Below are 24,745 nucleotides of genomic sequence, written 5' to 3'. Positions count from 1 at the left end.
TATATCCATTTTTTTTTTTTTTTGAGTTTCATGCTTCCAGTTCTCTTTAAAAGATGCAGATGTGTGGAGTTGAGTTGCCACTGGGCTTTCTCCTGTTCTGTAAGAGCTAGGATGGGGACCAAAGGCCTTGCTTGACCCATCCTCATCCTCAGAGCTCAGACTTGAGAAAAATCTTTATAGAGGTGGGGCTGGGTCAGGTGTCTGTGATTTAGATTCTGTATTCACCTTTATTGGCTTATCTTTTAGCATATTGTATAATAATGTTTTAAAGATATATGTACAAAGGACTTCAAAAATTCATGGAGAGATAGATTTAAAGTAGGAGCTTATTTTGGTGCAAAAATGTTTGAACTCCATGCATGGTTTTTTCATAATATACATTTCCCATGGATTTTTGAAGACCCTTTTACTTAAACTTATACTTTGTTTGTTTGTTTTTTTCTTTTCTCCCAGAGGTGTAGTAATTCTCCTTGAGATTGGACTACATGGCTTGATTCCTCTATGCCTCCTTCCTAGCACCTAGTCCAGTTTCTTGAGTAGTTCTTATGCTATGCTGTGATTCATGCTTTACCTAACACTTTGATAAATTCAACTGTGTTAGGCATGTGTTTGATGGTAAGAACAGCAAGGTGAAAGACAACTTTGGGAGGAAGTCTCTGCATCGTGCCCCTAAGGAAACTAAGATTTAAATAGCTCGTGGAGCACAAGGTCACACAGTTGGAAAATGGAAGACTCAGAATGCCATATACAATATCCATAAATTCAAATTCCAAATTGGCAAAGAAATCAAGCTTGAAGTTGGACTACAGAAAATTAATGAATTCAGACCTTTCTGAAAGAAAAACATAGTTATTTTTAATAGAATATAATACCTAAACGTCCTGAGATAGTTACTTATGAATGAACTGATGGCTGTAAGGCTATGATAGTTTCAAATTCAGATGTTGATCATCAACAGGTATTTTAAAGCAGAATGCTATGTGGTCAAAGACATAAGCTCTGCATATTGGGGGGAACCTTCAAAATGTTCATGAAAAAATGTGTATTATGGGAAAACTGCATGGATTTCAAAAGTTTTGCACCAAAATAAACTCAGACTTTAATTTCTTATTTTCATAATTGTTTAGAGTCTCCTTGTACAGTAAGACAAATACTTGGTTTTAATGCCTGTCCTACCACATATCAATATGGCACCCTTGTCAAATTACTCTTCACCTCAGTTTTATCAACTGTAGAATATGGATAACGATAGTCTGCCTCACAAGATTTTTGTAGCAATTAAAATTGGATATTTCACAGAAAATACCTAGAAGAGTTTAGCAAATGTGCTGAATATAACTAATTTTATTAATTATGTTATACTTAACTACTAATCTCAATTAATGAGACCACTACCTATCAAGTTATGCAAGCCAAAGTCCTAGGAGTTACACTCTCTGGGACTTCAGATGTACAGATGAGAACAGTGGGAAGAGAAAGTGAAAGGTCAAAATAACACGACCGCTGACATTTAGGTAGCAACTTCCTGGGAGTTAGACATTGAGATTAGCATATATTTTCAGTCTTCCTTCCAACATTTCTGCTGGGTAGATGTTATAATTATCTACACTTTTAAAAACTAAGATTTAACAAGTGATTTAAGGATTTTTCTAAAGTCACGCGCTGATACTAAGTAATAGAGCGGAGATTAAACCCATGTTGTTCCAGGAGCCCAGGCTTGCACTGGCTTTACTGTATCAGTCAACCCCTAGGGACAGGAAGACTGAAGAGAGACACAAAGGTTGTCATAGGATGTGGCAAATGAGACTATGGCAGGAGAAATCTATTTTTTTCCAAAGTTTCAAGACTAGGTACCTGGGACAGTAACAAAAAAAAAAGACAGGAGCCAAATTTGAAGAGGAAGAGGTTTTTGTTGTTGTTTTGCTTTTATTTTTACAATGCATTAAGTTAGGCATCCTTAAACTTGTCTGCCAGAGATTGGGGGATATGTAACACAGAACTGAGTAACAAAGCCGACAGCACTAGCCTAGTTATACAATATTAATTCAGTTTCCAACCTTCCCAAGCAACCACACAAAGTGCCTGGGATACATCATCTAAAAATAATAGCTGATACTCAATTATCCAACTATGTAGTGAGTGCCTTCTCTGTTCCAGAACCTGTGCCTGGTCTGACTGGTAAGAGTGTCAGGGAGATTTCCAAGACATTGTAGGGGTACATGGTGGCAAGCAGGAGTATCAACATGACCTCAGGGAAAGGCAGGTTCTGGGGTCAATGGGCTTGCCCAATCCTGAGTCCTCAATATTATCTTTGTACTCTTAGACAAGTTATTTACTTCCTGTGTCTTCAGTCTCTCATAGTGAACAGGGGATGATAATCACACAGTAGGAGAGACAAAACTTTACCGCTACCTTCTTCAGATCCCAGCAGTGCCTGAGAATTAAACCGATAGATAGATAGATAAACAGAACAAAATAATAAAATGTAATATAAATTTTATGTACACGGGATTCCCTCCTAAGGAAATAAATACCCAAAGAAATGGCAAAACCTAAATGCTTTTATATTAGGTTAAACAAAAATAGGCAGTTGTGAAAAGGTAAAGTAGAGGGGACTGCTAAAGGAAGATAAGAATATTTTTTTCCTTAGGGAGATTTTGCCATAGGTCCTGTGTACTCATCAAAGAGACAGAAAGTGAGAAAACACCCCTCAGGGGGAGGGCCACGCCCATGCCATAATCTCTTCTCCTTCATTCTGCTCTCAGGATTTTGGGCACGCATACACACACACACCCAGCAAGAGTTTCATGCCACTGGGTCTAGGACTCAAACTGCAGTTGACCATGTGGAAGTCCAGCGATGAAACCATTGCTCCATCTGCTGACCCTGAGAATTTTTTGTAAGTTTTTTATTGTAGGATATGTGCACTCTCCAGAAAGAGACAGAGATAGAAAGAAATCACCCTCCAGGATGGATGGCCACACCGCAGTCTCTTCTCTTCCATCCTCCTCTAGGGATTTTGAGCACACACACACATGCACCCAGCTTCTTTCTCAAACTGTTGGGTCTCGGCCTTGAATCATGCCGTCAGCCATGTGGGATCCAGCCACCTTAACCTTTGTGCTACCTGCTGGTCCCAATAAGAATTATTTTTTGAATGTCTATACAGCTGTGACAACTCAGTGATGAATGTTTCCTTTCTCCTGGCATAGAAAGATATTTTTCACCTGGGTGTTTTTATCTCCTATATTCAGGAAGAAAAGGAAAGATTAGAATACCCTTTTTACACCTGCAGTTTTTCAAGTGCCTTCAGCTCAAAGTAATCTTTATGCTACAGTGACATATTTTGGGGTGACATATTCTGTAACCCATCAGGGGATACCCTGTAATTGTTATGGGGATTAAATAAATCAATTTTTGTAAAACATTTAGAACAGTGGCTGGCACTTAAGTGTCTGTTAAATAAAAGGTAAAATACAAATTTGGTTTAGCCAAAGAATAAAGAGATCTTCTCTAAAGAGTAGTAATTGAGCCCAAATTCCAGACAATGAGTTAGATGAGCCTAAGAAGTAACAAAAACAAAAAAACATTAGCTCCAAGCAAAGGGACTGGCAATCATATAAGAGGGTGGATGGAGCCTGGTATGGCTGGAACCGATTTTTGGAGGTGACAGGAAAGAGGATACTAGATTCAATTACAAAGAGCCTCCACAGAGGGTCTTACAACCCACCAAGAAGTTTCACTTTTGCTCCAAGTAATGGGAGGTTCTTGGGTTGTTTTAAGAAGTGCGTTAGACAGTGTGTTGAGCAAAAAAAGTCAGATTGTATTAGGGTTCTTCAGAGATACAGAACTATAGGTATCAATAGATATTGCCCTGGATATCTTAAATAAATTGTCTTGTATATTCTTGGGCTGTCCCACTCCAGGCAGCATTCATGCTGGCCTGTGCCTCTCAAGAGCAAACTGAAACCAGGGTTGCACAGTAAGTTACAAAGGTAGGAGTCCACTGGAGGGCGCATCCTTGCTTTGCCCACATTGTCATCCTCCCTACCACTCACACTGTGCAGCGCCCCCAGCTGATATGTAGGAATGCGAGGTCAGAACTTAGTAAAGGTTCTGGATTTGTATCCTGGGCACACCTTGGTTTACTTGTTCTGTGACTTTGTGCCCCTAACTTCTCTAGGCCTTGGTGTGTTTAAATGAAAAATTTAAACTAGAATAGTCCCTTTTGGTGGTAGTAGATTCTAAATACAAACAGTTTTAAAAAAATGTTATTTCTAGTTATGATCCTAACTATGCTTCTTAAACTGGGCTGTGTGTACCCTGTGTTTTTCTTGTATGATATGTTTATTCATAAGTAATTTAAAACATTTATAGATAGATATATTACAGAGTAGAATAACAAAATATAAGCCCTTCGGGGATACCTACAAAAACTGTGTTGGGCTCTGATATCAGAATGCCTGAGAGGACTTGAGGTGACAAGTTTGGGGAACCCTTGCAACAATGATATTAAAAACGCTCTAAGTTAAAAATCAAGTGTCTTCATTCATGATATTCAACTTTTTCTTAACCTCTGAAATCGTGTTCTTGGTTACTGATTAGAGTAACCTTTTATAGCTTACCCTAAATTTTCTCTGTCTGATCCTTCCAGACGTTGGGTCAGTTTTACACAGGTCTTCCCAGCCTGTGCAGTTCAACTCTTAGTCAAAGACATAATCTTTAAATCTGTTGTTTCTCAGTCATTACAAAGTTGTCTGAAAAAGGAAAAAAGAACAGCTTCTATCTTCTTCCTATATAGCTTTCTGGCCTAAGGAGTTTTTTCTTTCTCCATGATGAAAAACTGTACTATTCTGCTTAGAATATACACAATTCTAATGAAATGAAATATTTTTAAGTGTACTATCACTCTGCTCACTCATGGCCCCTGTATCTCCTGGGCCAGTGGCTGTCAAAAGTGTTTTTCACAAACTCATGAGATTATCTTATGTATCTTTACGTCTCTCGTCCAAAACTAGAAACACAAGATACTGATTTTTTTTTCTTATGACCCATCTTCTTTCAAAGTATGTTAAATTACAAAATCAGAACTTTCGAACTGCAAATTAAGCAGAAAATGGATGCATCTTCTGGTGGCTTTAATTGTTACCTCTGTTCAGGTGACTCCCAGCCCTTTTCAGCTGTGAGTTGCCCACAGAACTGTACCTCCAAAACAAAAACTCCTGTTTTTCCCTCAGTGCTCATACACAGAAGACTTCTGATTCAAATGTGTGTATTTTTTTTTTCCATACTGAACAATTCTGTTGTCTGTATACAGTAGATAGGTGTCCTACATTTTCTACCTGGAGTTAGAAGCAGATCTCACAGGGTAAGAGCTCAGTCCCAAAGGACTTCTACGAGAGACACTCATCATACATCCTGATCTTCTGACTTCCAGCGGACCAGCCATAAATCAAAGGTGACCAGAACCCCTTTCTTAGATGCAATAATGTGTTAGTACAGCTCCAGAACTCAGAGTAATACTTTGCTTACATTTATAAATTTTTTAGTTAAAAGGATATTTTTAAAGGCTACAAATGAACAGTCAGATGCAGAGATGAATGGGGCAAGGTGTGGGCATGGAAGATACATAGAGCTTCTGTTATTTTCTGGGTACACCACCCTCCCTGCATGTTAGTGTTCACCAGCATAGAAGATCTGTGAACCCCTTAGATAGAATTTTTATGGAGCCTCATTATGTAGGCAGGATTGATTACATCATTGGCTGTTGAGGACTGAACTTCGGTGGTGGATCTGAAAGTTTCAACCATCTAATGACCTGGTTGGTTCCTCTGGCAATGAACCTCCAGCAGTCACCTCATTAATACAAACTCAGGTATGGTTGAGAGGTACATATTATGAACAACAAAAGATATCTCTCTAGTCCCCTTCACTTAGAGAACCCAAGAGTTTTAGGAACTCAGTGCCAGAATCAAGGGGCAGAGCTATTTCTTGTCATATCACAGTATCACAACCTCATGCTGCCTAATTTAGTGACCAGCTATTCTGTCAGATTCTTGTATCTAAAGCCTACTTTCTTTCACCTGCCAAACCAGCTCTCCTTCCCAGTCAGCCCACTTCTCAGCAGGATCACTACACTTCAGTCACCCTGGCTGTGAAATTATTCTGAAGCCTCTTTCTTCCTTCCTCCTCCATGCAGTCTAGCAGTGCTGGTTTTTGTCTTTTGAAGTTCACTGTATATTCACCATCCATTCCTTCTACAACCACACTAACCTGGATCTTTATCTTCCTGTGCTCTTCCAACACTAGAATCTACCCTTCGTTGAATCTACTGTGATTGCCCTTTTGGTTTTCCTGGGCTCTCTTAACCAACCTTCATCTGTTGGTTAAGAATCTGTTTGACAACTCCCTACCCAGTCCTAGTAGACTTCGTGGTGAATTCGCCTTCTCATTCTATCTTGAATGTCCAATCCTGTACCTCCCATCAGAACCCTTCCTTTCTCTGAGCCATTGATCTGAAATATTTAAAATGGCAGGTTAAAATACTCAAAACAGTGTGGATGACAGAAAACCCTCAACAGCTCCCAGACTGTATGTATACTTAAAAAGAAATCCTTATCAATTTGTAGTTAGTAAAATGTATGTTCATAATAACTGAACTTTCCTATTGTCCTTTGGGTTAACCAGACAACCATAACTTTATCAGAATAAAAGGGACCAGAACTTCACATCTTTGTTTCTGAATTTCCCACTGTCTATGACATTCTTCATAGCCATTTTAATAATAGCTCACTGAAATAACGTCTTGCCATTTCTTTTTCAACCTAGTATTTTAGGGAATGGCTGTAAGAACTCTGTGTCTGTATTGCCTCATTCCCCCTTTAACCTTCTAAACTTGGTACAGAATTTATAGAAGACATTTGCAGGCTGCCCCATAGGCTAATGGTAAAGGGAGCCAGATTCCACATGGCCAACTGTAGTATGAATCCCAGCATCAGTTGCTTGAAAAATATATTGAGTACAAGTGCATGTGTGTCACAAATCCCAAAAGGATGGAGAAATGGAGGAGATTACAGTATAACCTTACCTCATAGGGGGATTTTTTCCCCCTCTCTATTTTTCTGTCACTTTTTGGTGAGTGCATACTCTTGCTGACAATTTAATTTTTTTAAAAAAGTCATTTGCTGCCAAGAACCCTGGAGCACGTTGGATTGAATGTCACTATTCAAATGTGGTTGGTATTTGCATACTATTAGGATCTTGTCTTCTTTTACACCCATCATTCATGTCATTTAAAAGGGATTTACGGATGCAGTTGTCACTTTTGAATAGTTGATTGCCTTTCAGTTTTGGCTTTAGAATTTATAATAAAGACCTGCACAATTTTTATTTTTATTATTTTTGTCTATAAATTCATTTTCTTATAGTTCTACTCATAGCTGCTTTCGAAAACATCAGTTTCACATTATTATCTTCTCTAAATGCTCAATTCATATTTCATGCAAGAACGTGCAACTTTATATTCAGTTTATTCTCTTCCTAAAACTGGAAGTGAGCTTCACAGTTAGCTCCCTCTAAATAAAAAATGAAATGATTCCATGCCTTTGTAATTCTCCCTTTCCTCTGCCCACAGATCTGCCGACTTGAGCGCCAGTTGTCTGCAGAACAGTACCAGGGAACTCTCTTCGCCAATCAGCCAATGATGTTCATCACACCAGCCAGCAGCCCCCCCAGGGCCAAGCTGTGTGAACTGGTCCAGCTGTGCGGAGGCCGGGTCAGTGGAACCCCTCGCCAGGCCAGCATCTTCGTTGGGCCATACAGTGGAAAGAAGGATTCAACAATCAAGTATCTGTCAGAAAAATGGATCTTAGGTAGGAATTTAGGTGTGGAAGGGATGAAGGGATCCTACAGAGGGAACACATGGGAAAAAATAGAGAAGTTTCTTGCTAGTCTCAGTAGCTGTCAGAAATTTACTTTAGAATTACTGTTTTATGGTCTTAGCTACAGGGATAGGTTTTGAGAGAGAGGCAGAAAGGGGCCTGGGCACAGCCTGTGCCCCTTTCATGTAGCCTAAAGGGCCTTTGGTTTGATGTCTCAACCTCTCAGGGATCTGCCTTAACAGAGTAATGTATTCTCCTTAGATACTCCTGTTCTTTGCAGTCAGTGGAAGTATAGCTCACAAGGGAAAAGGAAATCCTTTTCTCTTTTTTTAGAGAGATTTTTTTCTATAGGGTGCATGTGCTCTCCAGAGAGACAGAGACAGAGAGACAGAAAGCAAAAAAGCACCCCCTACGGGAGATGGCCATGCTGCAATCTATTCTCCTCCATTCTCCTCTCAGGATTTTGGTCACGCATGCACAAGTGCCCAGTGAGTTTGAAGCCACCAGGTCCAGGACTCAAATCGTGGTCAACTACATGGAAGTCCAGTGATGTAACCATTATGCCATCTGCTGGTTTTAGGAAAAAGGAAATCTTTAAAGTTCACCTACCTTACCTCACTAGCTTGAGTGAAAATCCCAGCCCACCCAAAGCTTCCCCAAACCTTCAGTTGTGGGCACAGGTCTATCCACCCTTTATTCTTAGAAGGTCTCTGACCGCTTTTCCTGTTCTGCTTTCAGGGATCCTGGGCAGCATCTGACTGTTAGGACTTAAGCTCTTAAGTCCTGTGTCTCTGCCACTGCCCTCTCTTGGGCATAGCACCTGACAACTTGTTTTGTTCGTGCGCTCAAAGAATAAGCATTGTGTGAATGTGATGAACAGTTTAGGCACTGACTCAGTGTGCAGCTATGCCAAACACTGCACAAAAGAGATTCTGCAGAGGAAAAAGTGGTACAAGATAAGCATTAACTTTAAGAGGCTCTAGTCCCATGTTATAGTGAGACTTCCTCTTTTGTGCTGACTCTGGGAGATTTGCAGATGCTGTTAGAAGAGGTATATTAAGAAAGATTGTGAAGCCAGTTCCACAGTGAGCAAGGATGGCCATGATGAGTGGGTATGGCGAAAAGGACAGCAGCATTTATGCTAGAATTTACCTGTCTTGTGAAGGGGTTACACAAGACAGGATGAATTTAGGAGATAAATTTTCCTTCCTCATCCACTGGGTTTTCATAAATCTGTTACTTTGCTAGGGCTTTCATAACACAGAACCAGCTAGATGGCTTAAACAATAGACTTATTTTTTCACAGTTCTGGAGTCTGGAAGTCCAGGATTAATGTGTTAGCAGGATTGGTTTCTTGTGAGACCTTTCTCATTGGTTTCTAGATAACTACTTTCTCCATGTGTCCTCACATGGGTTTTTCTGTGCATGTACGTCCTAGTGTCTCTGTGTGTACAAACTTCATCTTATAAGGACACCAGTCATATTTTATTAGGGCCCACTCTAATGACCTCATTTTAACATAATGACTTCTTCAACTTCTTCATCTCCAAATATAATCACATTGTAAGATATTGAAGGTTAGGACATAGACTTATAAATTTTGAGGGGACACAGTTCAGTCTGTATCAGTGAATTCAATTTCATCACCTTTGACCAAGATCTTTACCTAGCTTCTTCAAAGCAATTCTCTTTCTCACTTGTTCTCTCTTTCTCACCATGCTTTCCCTCTCCTCTTATGTTTCTTTTTTGATCCACTTCCCCTCTCTCTAAATCTAAAACATCTGGCTTTTCTCACCCTTTGCTAGACATTAATCCTGTATTAGATAAGTAGATAACATGCTTGCCCAAGGTACATTTATATATAACTACATACATTTTATTAATATCTTTCAAATGAGTCATGGTCATCCTTTGATACATTCTTAAAGAATGGCAATCAAAAGTAATTTTTACTATTTGATACAGAGTAATTTATCTTTGGCATAGAAACTAACTTAAAACACACACACGTGCGTGCAGTGGTTTTAGCTATAGTCCAAAAACCGAGAGGCTGTTTACTCTTTTCTAAATGCCAAGAATATATCCTTCAAAACATCCTATGTCCTGACATAGAGATTCTTGTTTTGTTTTTTTTGAAAAGTGTATGTATCAAAATGACACCGACTGCGAATAAGAATTGTACTTTTAAAAAATGTCTTGTTTAGCTAACAGAACTGTGCACATGATTGATATCAACAGTCCATACCAATAGCTAATCTCTTCAAAGTTGAGAAATTGTGTGCTGTGCAAAGCCCAAGTCTGGGTCTGTACTCTTCATTTCCAGACTGGGTAACTGACTGCCCCTCCTGTGACTTGTGCGTTCTTGTGTGTAAGTCACAGTTGATTCAGTTGTCTGAGGAGGTGAATGTTAACCAGTTAACCTTAAAGCTTAATTTTCACAAGACCCTTCATAACTGTTTGTGTTCCAGGACATGGCTTGTAGACCCCAGTTTTTGTTTCTTTCCCCTCCCACAATTCATGTCCTGTTTCTGATTTGTCATTGATTACACCATCTGTGTGTGCCCTTGGCAACATCCGGGTATTGTGTGTGTGGCAATCCTCTCCCATGCAAGAAGAGTCTCCCTGGCTGTCTAGCCACCAGCCCCTAACGCACTGGGTCCTCCACCAGTCTGGTCTCTGAGATGTGAGATTGTATTCTTCAAATATTTAGTTGTCAGAAAAGTATTTTTCTATGTTTTTCAATGCAAAAATGTGTTACAATTTTTCTGACAACCCAATATTTATTAATTTGTATTTCCCACTTTCTGAATTGAATTGCAATCCAATAGCTACAGCTCTAATCAAATAAAAGAGATTTCATTTTTATGTCCATACATATATGTGCATAGACCTACAAACCACAAAGCACGGAGTACTGTGTTTCCTGTCTTGTCCAGGCTCTGCCATTCATCTGTTCTCTGAGCAGAAGACAATCACCTATTCTCTCTGGGCCTTGTTTACTTCATCTGTAAAACAGAGTAATAATTTCTGCCCTGCTTACCTCACAGGATGGTCAAAAGAGATAACCCAGGAGAGTACAAATATCATATGTGTGGAGTAGGCATTGTCGAGAGTGCCCAAATAACAACATCCGTGAGTGCGTTGTGCAGTCATTCCTGACACTCTGACAGAGGAACATTTTGTCTTTTGAAGATTTTTTTCTCCCACTAACTGCCATTGTAAACATTTCTCTAAAGAATATTTTATTCTCAAAATGCTGTGAGATTAAAATTTGGAACTGTCAAACCATTTCAAATCACAAATTTAAGAGAATAGTTACTTTGAAAGGCAGTGTTCAAAACTTAACAAATTAAACATTTTCTTTGCTGTGTAAGGTAGTTATGTGGAAGTCTTAAGAACAATTTGATAAAATAGTGAAAGTCTTAAATATAGCATACTGTATCCACTTTCAGAATTCTGTGCTACCATCCAAAATGAAAAGCCCGTGGTTGTTCTTTTTGTAGTACTCACATATTATTCCTGTATTTTGCAAACTTCATATTTGCAGACATAGCAAAGTCACAGGATGGATAAAAGGAGTTCTGGTTTTAGTTATTTTACCCTTAGAAACCTGAGAGTTTTCTCTTTTTTCTTTTTCTTTTTTTTTTTTGCCAGAGAGAAAGGTGGACACTAGGAAAATAGTATTTTTTCCTAGGAACTTCAACTTCCTAGCACTATAATCCATCTACAAGCTTTTCATCCCTACATTGTATCTTAAAAGCAGCCACCAAATGTTTATGAGCATTTAAATTAAACATAATGATTTTTATTTATAAGAATTCTGCCTAACCTCAGCTCTGGGTGTCCTGTTAGCATCCAGCCAGCTCGCCCTCCTGGCTGCTCAGGTTGCTGGCATAGAACAGGGTGTATGTCTGAAGTCACCAAGACAGGCTCAACTTGTGAAATTTAAGCCCTCTTACTCATCTGTTCCATGGAGAATTCACATACGCCGCATTGCCTTATAACGAGGTTAGTTGAATGGTCATAATTATGTTCCCTATGATTCCCTAGAGTCTATTTTCCCTGAAACAGCACTGTGTTTGGGCCAAGATTCTTGATGAATCATTTAACCAGAAGAAAAATGGGGATTTTTTAAGGGAGAACACACTTGTAGGCAATTGAATGTGTATGAAAATAAACAGGAAAACAAAAACCTAATTCCCAGCACTAGGAAGTAAAATGGTACCTTTACCTGATGTCGGCAATATGTATTATATTTGAAAGTGTTTTCTAGTTACTGGGCTTTCCCCAGCACTCCCATGAAATATGATTCCCATTTTACATATCAAGAACTGAAGATCCTAAGGCCTGAAGGAACTTGGCTGGGTGACAAAGCGAGAGCCCACGGGTGGAGCTCAGAGCCCCAGTGCCGTCATCTCGAGCCTGTGTGACTTTTTGTGCTATGGTCATTTCTGTTCACACTTTCATTCCCCCCTTGGTGTTATCACATATGACTGATTTGGTCTTTCTCATAAGACATATTTCCAGTCTCGGGCGCCCTTTTATTGTCTGGGCTTTATTCAAGAGATAAGATATATATTTATGCTATTGTGGGAACATAATGAAATTTTCTTAACAGCTTTGCCAAAAAAAAAAGAGAGAGAGAGAGAAGTTTGCCCTCAACATTATTTCCTTATAACTTATAAAAAGTATCAGATCTGAATGTCTCTCCGTGATGATGTTATCAGGGAATAGGTTCCTGATAGCATGCAGGCCCTTCTCATGCTGGCCTGGATCATTATTTCCCCAGTCATTAACCAGAAAAGTGCACAGCTTTCAAATGTGGCATTTTGTGAAACCACAGTTACTTAGGAGACCTCTGGCCTTTGAGCTTCATGTTAAATAGATATGTGAGGTTGTCCAAGATCATCTCGGTCCACATTTTTGTTACTTATATAAGGAACCAGTCACAGAGGCAAGGCCATCTGCTGAAGACGGAGAATCCCAGAGAGGAAAACAAGGACGGTGCAGATTTGCATCTTCACCTACTCCTTTTCACAAAGCTGCCTGATTTTACCCTCGCCAAGATATCTAGACCCAATAATTCAACAAGTACTTGGAAAGTGATGTCAAATTTTAGTATACAATATCAGACAATAGGAAGTATGCATTTGCTTTGAGTCATTTGCAAACAAATGAAATCTACCAAAATGAATGAGAACTAAAACTGGTAGAATTTTATATTTTTTATGTTCAACATCTAATGCATTTGAACTTTTTAAAAACATGTATCGGGACCAGCAGTTAGCATAATGGCCATGTCGCTGGACTCCCATGTAGTCGACTGTGGTTTAAGTCCCGGACCTGGTGGCTTAAACTCACACCGGGTGCGTGTGCATGCGTGCCCAATATCCCGAGAGGAGAATGGAGGAGAAGGGATTGCGGCGTGGCCATCCCCCCCAGGGGGGTGGTGATTTCTCACTTTCTGTCTCTCTCTGTCTTTCCAGCGAGTGCACACGCCCTATAGCAAAAACCTCTCAAAAAAAAAAAAAAAAAGTTTCATTGGTAGTATATTTTTTAATTAACAGCTAGCTTCTAAAACAGTATTTTAGCATTACCTTGGAAAGATATGGAAAAGGTATGTTTAGAGAGTGAAATTCTAGGCTTCCTCTTTAATTGCATTCATTGGCTAATGGTCCTAGGTAGTTATCTTTAAAATTTTCTAAGCTTTGGGATCCTCTTTGTTAAATTTACACCAACGGAGTTCAACTCACTGGATGCGAATTTTATCAGAACTGTGAAGATTTAAAATCCTATTAAAGACAGGCAAGCTCGGGAACCAGCAGTTAGCGTAATGGCTATGTCGCTGGATTCCCACGTAGTCGACCGCAGTTCGTGTCCCGGACCCGGTGGCTTAAAACTCACGCCGGGCACATGTGCGTGCGTGCCCAAGATCCCGAGAGGAGAATGGAGGAGAAGGGATTGCGGCGTGACCATCCCCCCGGGGTGTGATTTCTCGCTTTCTGTCTGTATGTCTCTCTCTGTCTGTCTGGCGAGCGCACGCACCCTACAGTGAAAATCTCTCCAAAAAAAAAAAAAAAAGACAGGCAAGCAAACTAAAATATGAAAGTCTCCTTTTGGCACATTTATCAGCCAAAGGTACATTCCTTAAGTGTCTCTAAAATTAAAAAAAGAACCAAAAAAAAAAGGTACTTAGGAAACTATGATCGACTGTATATTCAACTCAGCATGGGAAATATTATACATGGCAGCATTTATGTCTATCATTAGAAAGGTAGATCAATAGTTTGGGAAGTCAGACTGGCCATTTGTAAGCTAGTCACAAGCATTTGTTTGTAACAGGTAACATTTTTCAAGAATTTGGCTGTACAAATTAACAAAGTTCTCTGAATATACTCACCTTCTTAGGAGCATTTAACAACTGCCCTGCAGCTCTAAGGATCTGAAGGGTGAATGGACATAAAGAAACTTCAAAGTTCTACCTCCTGATGGGACACTGGCTGTAGTTTTAGGCTGTCTTTGCTTATTGACCTTATTATTTAGTGCTTTGGATTATGACTGTAAAAGACATTTTCTTGTGCCCTTGGAGTATGTTGAATTCTAATTTCTTTTTGTTATTGTTGTATATTAGATATGCAAGAAATTTGAAAACAAGGAAGATGGATAATTTTTAGAAATATGTTACTAAAACTGATTCAAGAAATCGAAAAATCTAAACAATTTCAACCATTAAAAACATTGACTAGTGAGACCAGCAGCTGTTGTAATGGTTATGTCGCTGGACTCCCACATGGTCAGCCATGGTTCAAGTCCCTACCTGGCAGCTTGAAACTCACACTGGGTGCTTGTACTTGAATGCCTAAGATCCCAAGAGGAAAATGGAGGAGAAGGGATTGCAACCTGGCCATGCCCCCAGGAGATGATTTTTTTGCTTTTTATCTCTCTATCTCCCTTTGTCTCTCCAGCGAGTGCATGCACCCTGTAGCAAAACTCTTTTTTTTTTTTTTTTAAGAGAGAGATTTTTTATATAGGGTGCATACACTCACTGGAGAGACAGACACAAAAGACGAGAAATAACCCCCTTGGGGGGATGGCCATGCTGCAGTCCCTTCTCCTCCATTTTCCTCTCAGGATCTTGGGCATGCATGCATGCACCCAGTATGCGTTTCAAGCCTCTGGATCCCCACATGGGAAGCCAGGGACAAACCACTATGCCATCTTCTGATCCTAGCAAAAATCTCTCTTATAAAAAAAGAAGGAAAAAAAAACATTGAATAGGTAATCACAAGTATACCCCTTACCACCTATCAAAATTATCACAATGCCCTGGATTCCCACATAGAGAGAGCAGATTATGCAAAAGAGAGTACACCTATCCCAACAGAGATTGAAGAATTTTGGTCACTACCCTGTCTGGCAGACAGGGAAGATACACATTCTCTCTCCTTCCCATCATACTCAAGTCCAAGGGAAGGAGTACTTGCCCCAACTGAAGCCACCCACAGGAGAGCTCTTCAGGACTTCTCTGAATGGCAAATGTGGGCAAAGGAAATGGGAGAAGCACTTGACAAAGTGGAAGGGACCAGAGATTCTCCTCCAGGTCAGAGTAGAGAAGATAAGACACTACCTAGACCACCTCCAAATCCTTGAGTGCTCAGTCTAGCCAAGTAATTTCTAGAGGGAATCCATTTAAAATCAAGTAGATTCCCTAAACCACTAGGTATTACAGGTTACAGTGTCTGGTGAGGGCCTCGCATATATTGTGTTGTCAGAAAAGTCATGATATATTCTATGCAAAAATGACTTTTCTGACGACCCAATAGATTTGTCTCTTGCTCCTCTTTGGGCACTTCCTAAAGTCACATTCAGGCACTGAGGGTCACTTTGCCTCTAGTTGTGTCACAAAGGGCCTGTCTCTAGTGTCTCAAAGACACTTAACTCTGACCCCTCTTAGACAACCTTGCCAGGGTTGCATTCAGGACCAGAGGGTCAACTGTTGCCAGAAATTAGAGGCATAGTACGTAAGTCCAGTCTGGATCTGAAAGGCACAGTTGACCCCGGCCCCTCCTGGAGCACCTGGCCAGGACCAAACCTAAGGCCTGAGAACTGTCCTTTCTCCCTCCCCATAATCACCTTGCCAAGGTCACATTCAGGCCTTGGGAAAAGCACTAGGTACTTTTCAGGTATTACCGACATGCCACTCAGTACCCACATCTTAGGTTCATGGGTAAGCTTGCCTCCACACCCTACTGGACCACTTTACCAGGACTCCAAGTGGATCTGAACAGCAGCTCCTCTGGGTCTCATGCACAGGCTATGCAAGCTCTGCTCTGATCTGGAACATGTGGCTGGCCTCAGCTCATCCTGAACCATTCTGCCAAGGATACACTGAGGACCTTAGGCTGTCCTCCCCCACCCCAACATTACAGAATCCACTTCAAAAATTAGGAAGACAGGGAACCAGCAGTTAGTGTAATGGCTATGTCGCTGGACTCCCATGTAGTCGACCGCGGTTCGCGTCCCGGACCCGGTGGCTTAAAACTCACGCCAGGCGCGTGTGCGTGCATGCCCAAGATCCCGAGAGGAGAATGGAGGAGAAGGGATTGTGGCGTGACCATCCCCCCGGGGGGTGATTTCTCGCTTTCTGTCTCTATGTCTCTCTCTGTCTGGCGAGCGCACGCGCCCTGCAGCGAAAACCTTTCAAAAAAAAAAAAATTAGGAAGACATGAGTACTTCACCAGATGCCTAAAGATCAACACAGAGGCACAAGAAATATAAGTAAAACAAGGAAATATATCTTCCCCCTAAAGGAACACAGTAGCTCCTTACCAAAAATAGGTAAAACACAGGAAATCACAGAAATTTCAAAAAAGGAATTTAGAATATTCATCATAACAAAACTCAGTGAGAAACGAGAAAATTCCAGGAGATGAGAAAATCATTCCATGACATGAAGGACAAATTACATAAAAGAACAGACACCTTATAAAAGGAATCAAACAGAACTTCTGGAGATGAAGAATACAGTAGTACAGCAAAATCAAAATCTCTCTCAAAAGTATTAACAGCAGATTAGACTATGTAGAAGGAAACATCTCTGACCTTGTAGACAAAACCTCAGATTTAGACCAAGCTGCCAAAAGGAGTGAAAAATAAATCCATTAAAAATTAGGACAACATGGGGACAGCAGGTGACATGGTAGTTAAGATCCTGTACTCTCACATGGCCAACTACGGTTTTAGTCTCAGATCCAGCAGCCTAAAAATCAGACTGGTTTGGGACCAGCAGGTGGTGTAATGATTAGGGTGCTGCCCTCCCACATGGTCAACTGTGGCTCAAGTCCTGGACCCAGCAACTTCAAATTCACTCTGGGTGCGTATGTGTACACGCCCAAAATTCCAACAGGAGACTGGAGAAGAGATTGCAGCATGACCATCCCCCTTGGGGAGGTGATTTCTCACTAAAAAAAATTTTAAAAAGAAAGAAAATGCTAGGCACATGTGCATGCATGCCCAAAATCCCAAGAAGAGAGTGGAGGAGAAGGGATTGTGAGAGTGATTTCTCACTTTCACTCTTTGTGTCTCTCTGTGGTGAGCATATGTGCCCTACAGCAAAAAAAAATAAAATAAAATAAAGAGAGAAAAGAAATGACAACATACAGGAAATTATATGCACCATTATGCAGCCAAATATTAAGTCACCAGGTCCAGGACTCAAACCACAGTTGACTACACGAGAGTCCAGTGACATAGCCATGATGCCAACTGCTTGTCCGCCATCATTAAATTCTTTCCGAAAACTTTCTAAGTCTAGAGATATATACAGATATCCAGATCCAGGATATACAAAGGACACCACATAAGTTCATCATAAGAATATCCTCTCAAGGCACGTCATAGCTAAATTGGCAAAAGTCAAAAACAATATTCTAAAAATGTCAAGAGAGAAACATCAAGTTATTTACAAAAGATTCTTCAACAGAGTAAACTCAGATCTCTGATCAGAAACAATACAGTCAAGGAAAGAATGGAAAAACATTTAGAAGTCTGAAAGGAAAAAAATTTTTTTTCAGCCAAGAATATTATACCTAGCAAGATGATCTTTCTATTGAGGGGCCCTTTTTCAGTGACCTTCTGCCTTCACACTATGACAACATTTTTCTTTCTTTTTTTATTATTTTTTTTAATTAAAAAAAATTTTTTTATGGGGTATGTGTGCTACCCAGAGATAAAGAGAAAAGGTAAGAAAGCAAGCCACCAGGTCCAGGACTCAAACCACAATTGACCATGTGGGAGTCCAGCATCTTGACCAGCACACCACCTGCTGGCCCCAACATTTTTCCAATTGCCAGAGGGCAGGTGCGAATGCCAGAGACAGACAAGAGCCAGAGAAAAAAAATAGGGAAAAGAAATGAAATTATTCCCAGATAAACAAAAACCAAAGAAATTTACCACCACCAGACCAGCTCTTCAAGAAATACTCAAGGGAATACTACTACATCAAGAAAGATATAGGGAGACAAAAATACACAAAACAATGAAGAAAATGACTAAACAATATTAGGGATAACTCTTCATTTATCAATAATGTTGAATATCAATGGATTACATTCCCCAATTGAAAGACACAGACTGACTGAATAGAAAAAAAAATGTCAATAGAGCCTTCTGTATGTTGCCTACAAGAAGACCATCTCATAGGTAAAGATATGCATAGACTGAAAGTGAAGGGCTAAGGGTCAGCAGGTTGCATGGTGGTTAAGGCACTGGACTCCCACATGACTTCCGTTTGAATCCCGGACCTGGTGACTTGCTTTCTCACTTTCTATCTCCCTCTCTCACGTGCACCATGCCCTATACCAAAAAATAAAACTAAATTTAAAAAATAAATAAATAATTCTTTTTTGTCTCTTTTTTTTTTTTTTTTTTTTTTGGAGAGATTTTCACTGTAGGGCGCGTGCGCTCGCCAGACAGACAGAGAGAGACATAGAGACAGAAAGCGAGAAATCACCCCCCAGGGGGGATGGTCACGCCGCAATCCCTTCTCCTCCATTCTCCTCTCGGGATCTTGGGCACGCACGCACACGCACCCGGCGTGAGTTTTAAGCCACCGGGTCCGGGACACGAACCGCGGTCGACTACGTGGGAGTCCAGCGACATAGCCATTACGCTAACTGCTGGTTCCCATTCTTTTTTGTCTCTTAAAGAGAGATTTTTTCTGTAGGGTCCTTACCAGAGAGACAAAAAGTGAGAAATCGCCCCCTAGAAGTGATGATCATGCTACAATCCCTTCTCCTCCTTTCTCTTCTCAGGATTTTGAGCATACATGAACATGTGAGTTTTAAGCCTCCAAGTCCAGGACTCAAACCAAGGCTGACTACATGGGAGTCCAGTGACATGACCATTATTGCCATCTGCTGGTCCCAATAATTCTCTTTTAAAAGAGTGAAGGTCTGGATAATGTGATTTTATGCAAACAGAAACCATAAAAAGGCTGGATTCACTATACTGATATCATACAAAATAGACTTCAAGACTAAAAGTATAAAAAGAGACAAGGATACTATGTAGTATTAAAAGGACTTATTTTTCAAGAAGATATACTTATCAATGCATCCAACACCAGGCTACCAAAATACATAAAAGAAAGACAACTAGATATAAAGAGAAAGACAGCAGCACGCTAATTGTGGGGACTTTAACACCCATTGTCACTGAATAGATCATCTAGACAAAAATAAGCTAAATGATACCATAAGCCAAATGGATCCACAGACATTTAAAGAACACTTCACCCAACAACTACAAAATACACATTTTTCTCACCCCACATGGAAAAATGTCAAAACTGACCACATAATAGAACATGAAACAAATCTTTATATACTTAAAGTATTGAAACTGTGTCTACCATCTTTACCAATGACAATGGAAATCAACAACAGAAAGAGCCTTAGAGAATACACAATGACATGGAGACTAAACAATTTACTCCTGAAAAATTTCAAAGCTATTTTAGAAATTAAAAGATAATGAACACCCAGTGCTCCCTTTCCTTTGAGACATAGCAAAAGCAGTCCTAAGAGGGAAGTTTACAACAAATTTACTGTAATTTTCTTCTGAAATATTTTTTCTCTCTCCATTCTCCCTTTTAATAAAGAGGTATAAACTAACTTATTTGCAAAAAAAAAAAAGTAGATTAATCTCTATTTGGTCTGTTATTTGCACAAAGCCTCATAAAAATTCAATTTCTGATTCAAGGCAACAGATACTATTATATTATTGAACTTAAGCAAATAACCATTCTGCCACAAAATCATAATGCTCACAAATATTTTCCAATTGCAAAGGGGTCAGGAAGGGAGAAAACTTTCTTTCAATTAAAATTCTTTTTTTTTTTTAACAAATTGCCGAATCCAACAACTCAAAAGAAAACCAAAATTCTTAAATCTGGAAGATAAAGCATAGAAGAAAATCAGTAATGTTTTAGAAAAAAGTCATAGAAGTCTATTTTACCAGTTTAGCCTTTTGTAATCTCTATTTTGCTGAATTTGCAGTGTTACCATGATCTGACCTTTCCATTAACATTCAACATTATTACTGATATTTCAAAACTTGTCCCTACCATTAAGTTGGCCTTTTTCTTGGTTATTTTTTTGTTCTTTTACTTGCCTGTCTGTCTTTAGTTTTCCTGGTATAGAACTCACTTCAGAACTTCTCAAAGAGCTGGTCTGATGTTGGTAAATTCTTTCAGGTTTTGTTTATCTGAGAATGTTTTTACCTTGCACATGAAGGATAATCTTGCCAGATATAGTATTTTTGGTTGAAATTGTTGTTCACTTAACACTTTGAATATATTTTCCCATTCTCTCCTTGTTTCCATTGTTTCCAACAAGAGGTTCAATGTGAGCCTGATGAGTTATCTTTTGAAAGTAACTTGATGTTTTTCTCTTGCCAATTTTAGTGTCTCATCTCTGTGTTTTTTATCAATCTGGCTATGATGTGCCTTGGAGAAGATCTTCTTGGGTTGATTCTATGTGGGGCCCTTTGTATTTCTTGGGTCTAGATATTTGAATGCCTCTCTAGGTTTGCAAAGTTTTCTTCCAGGATTTCATGGGATAGATATCAATGCCCTGATTCATTTCTTCACTTTCTGGGATACTGATGATCTGGATGTTTGGGCATCTAATGGTATCTAGTATTAATTACATATTATTCTCATTTTGGGGGTTATTTTCTGTCTTTTTGGTGAGTTTTTCTAAGTCAGAGGCTCTGTCTTCTACATCTGAGATTCGATGTTCTATATGATCTAATCTGCTTTTAAAACTTTCAAGAGAGGTTTTGATTTCCTGTATTATAGCCTTCATCTCTAACAATTCTGTTTGATTCTTTTTTATGGTGTGGATTTCTTCTTTCAGATCATGGAAGAACTTCCTCACCTCCTGGATCTTGTTCTCTCTTTTCTTCTGCATTTTCTAGAGTTTGTTGTCTCTCTTCTCTTGCATCTCTGATAGCTATGTCACTATGAATATCCTAAATTCTTTATCTGACATTTCCACGAGTTCCATTGTACTGTCTGTGGATGATGAATGGCTGTTCTTACACCTTGAGAGAGAGAGATTTTCTTGATATCCCATATTTCTTGTGCCTCTGCAGTGGTGGTGGTTTCTGGTCATCTGACGGATTATACATTACTTCATACCTGGCTTTTCACTGGGTGTTAGGCTGGAAGGAGAAGTTTGGGGCAGAGGCTTTTTCCCATTAAAGGGGTATCGCTAGGCCCACCTCAGAGTCACATGGGCTCTGGCTTTTCACTGGGTGTTGGGCCGAAAGGAGACTAGGCCAGCACCTTCTTAAGGTTTAAGATTCTTCAAATATGATTGTGTCATTACAGATGGCTCTTAAACAATAAGGGTTTGAACTGCATGAATTTACTGATACATGGGGTTTTTTTCTTTTTCTCTTTTTAAAAATTATTTTACTTTACATGATTTTTTCCAGCAAATACTGGAAAATACAGTAGAATACTATAAATGTACTTTCCTTATAATTTTTATAGCATTTTCTTTAGCTTTCAGTACATAATACATAAGCACATAAGGCAATATCACATGTTTGCTTATGTGCTAACGGTACATAATACATACAACACAAAATATGTATTAATGGACTTTTATCAGTAAGACTCTGGTCAGCAGTAGGCTATTAGCAGTTACAATTTGAGGGAGTCAAAAGTTAGACACATTTTTCACTGCTGGATTCAGCACTCCTAACTCCTTTGTTGTTCAAGGGTCAGTTGTATCATTGGGCAGTAACTATAGATTAATTTAATACATATTATAATCCAGTCAATGCTGGCAGTCGATTGCATTCCTTTTTTATTATTTTAAAAAATTATTTATTTGGGAACCAGCAGTTAGTGTAATGGCTATGTCGCTGGACTCCCAGGTAGTCGACCGCGGTTCGCGTCTCGGACCCGGTGGCTTAAAACTCACGCCTGGCGTGTGTGTGTGTGTGTGTGTGTGTATGTGTGTGTGTGTGTGTGCCCAAGATCCCTAGAGGAGAATGGAGGAGAAGGGATTGCGGTGTGGCCATCCCCCTTGGGGGGTGATTTCTCGCTTTCTGTCTCTCTGTCTCTCTCTGTCTGGCGAGCACACGTGCCCTATAGCGAAAACCTCTCCCCCCCAAAAAATTATTTATTTAATTCTATTTATTATTTATTGTTATTATTTAATTTGATCAGAGAGAGAGAAAGAAATGGAAAGTGAAAAAGTAAGCCACCATGTTCGGGACTAGAACTGAAGTTGACCATGTGGGAATCTAGCGCCCCAACCACCATGCCACCTGCCAGCCCACATTCCTTTTTTATTCTAATAGTAGGAATAGAATGGAGAGCAGTAAACTTTCCAGTATTAAGGACAGAGTAAAGGATTGTTTACAGTTAGCTTCTAGGAGCACCTGCACTGGACCAGTCACAACTTGCAATTTTCATAAAATGATCAGGTTTCAAACTGACAGGATATTAGAGCTCACCAGTCCAGCTCCTTCCATTGAAATATGAGTAACTGGGGTCCGGCAAGTGGCATGGTTGTCAAAGCACTGGACTCCCACATGGCTAACCACAGTTCTAGTCCCAGACCTGGCAGCTTGCTTTCTCACTCTCTCTCTCTGGTCAAACTCGAAAAAAAAAAAAAATACTATTAGTAAGTAAAATTAAATAAATCTTTTAAAATAATATGAAGAACTGAGCTTTAGAAAGTATGCTAGTGTGCACACATCATGCTCCATATGAAATTCATGGTTAGGATAATACAGCCTAGATCTCATAGTTAGTGTCATAATTAAAATTCATTTGTACATTTATTTATACTTTCCCTTGTACCAAAGAGTATTTGAAATAGCTGAAATTAGAATCAAATTTCTCATGTCACAGGCTGTCCAAGAGAATGTTCTGTCTTGATGGGAATGTCCTCAATAGGACATATGTGTGTTGAGCACTTGAACCATATCCAGTGTAACTGAGGAACTAAGGTTTTGTTTTATTTAGTTTTATTTAATGTTCATTTAAAATCCATGTATGCTTCATTAAATGGATAATGTAGGTGGACCATTTAAGATCTTTAAGAGATGATTTCATGTATAGACGAGAAAGCTATTATTTTACTTATGGATGCAATTATAAATTCCAAACCTCTTTTCTCTCTTTTCTAGATTCAATCACTCAGCACAAGGTCTGTGCCTCTGAAAACTACCTACTGCTGCAATAAGAGAGACATCTGCATTTCTTCAGACAGCTCAAAGCTGGCTTTGGGCATTTAGGTGAAAAGCAATTGTGAAGAGAGGGAATGGACATGAAAAGGATGACAATATCACATGTCTGCCTTATGTGCGTTTTAGTTTTTATCTTAAAATTTCCTTTGTATAACTTTCTGATGATGACTGAATTTGTGTTTCAGAGAAGCATCGGCTGGCTCTCTCTGGGTCTTTTTTATATAGTGACTATTTTAGTTGTGATCATCGTTAAAAATTACAGAACCTTTGTCATTGAAGCAACGTACTGCCAAATAAAAACTGAAAATCCATTGAAATTGTTTTATTAACAATTTGAGAACAGCAAAGAACTTCCTGAGGTTATCTTAGATTGTAACAGATACTGGATATGACGGATGTGCATCAGCTATTAAGATTACTTTTAAGTATCTGAGATTCTTCTCAATGCAGTTAATGAAGGCAGGTGTGGGGAATGTGGGACAACCATAATTTGTGCCATCTGAGTGGCCCTGCCTCTCCAGTCTTAATGTATGGTGACCAGACCATCACCAACCAAGGGTCACAGCCTGCACTGGCCATGTTGACCTGGAGAAATTGTCAGCTGAAGCAGTCTGATGAGACAAGCCTGTAGGAGACCACAGGAGCAGAAGACAAAGCTGCCAGCAGCAAAACCTTTTGCAAGACACAGCTCAGCTCTTGTTTCAAAATGTCTTATCCAGAAGTCAAAGCGAGAGGCATCGATAGTAATGTGTAAAAGTGAAAGACATTTAAATGTTGCCTCTAATCCAATTCTCCTAGCCAAATAAAGTCGAGTACATTTAACCAAGAAAACCATGCAAAAAGGACAAAACTCCTCAGGATTCCCAAGGTAGCTCTGCGATGACTCTATACTCTGTACTGGGCCACAGAACTTGTTCATCCTAAGGCTGTCCCTGGAGTGAGTCACTTAGTTTCCAAATATGCATGTACTACCAGGTGGATTTGAGACTTCAAATGTCTCTAGCCCAAAGGGCCACACAGTGGCACAGTAGTAAAATTCTGTGCTCTTGAGACAATCCCATGTGAGAAGTTTCATATTTCATGTCTGGAAATCT

The 24,745-nt window shown here is 39.6% G+C and overlaps 1 protein-coding gene across 1 annotated transcript in view; it reads left to right on the top strand.

Annotated features, from left to right (window-relative positions):
* Positions 1–23,962, top strand: part of MCPH1 (microcephalin 1) — a 28,285-nt gene extending 4,323 nt beyond the window's left edge. The window contains exons 3-4 of the mRNA XM_014583145.1: positions 7,634–7,871; positions 23,592–23,962. Of these exons, the coding sequence (XP_014438631.1) occupies positions 7,634–7,871; positions 23,592–23,647 (294 nt within the window). The 3' untranslated portion in view covers positions 23,648–23,962. The remainder of the gene's footprint in view (positions 1–7,633; positions 7,872–23,591) is intronic.
* Positions 23,963–24,745: the final 783 nt, after the last annotated feature.

Source organism: Tupaia chinensis, unplaced genomic scaffold (genome assembly GCF_000334495.1).
Source record: "Tupaia chinensis unplaced genomic scaffold, TupChi_1.0 Scaffold144089_1, whole genome shotgun sequence".
Lineage (NCBI taxonomy): Eukaryota > Metazoa > Chordata > Mammalia > Scandentia > Tupaiidae > Tupaia > Tupaia belangeri.
The sequence above is the reverse complement of the archived record's forward strand: the minus strand, read 5'-3'. Positions and strand labels throughout refer to the sequence as shown.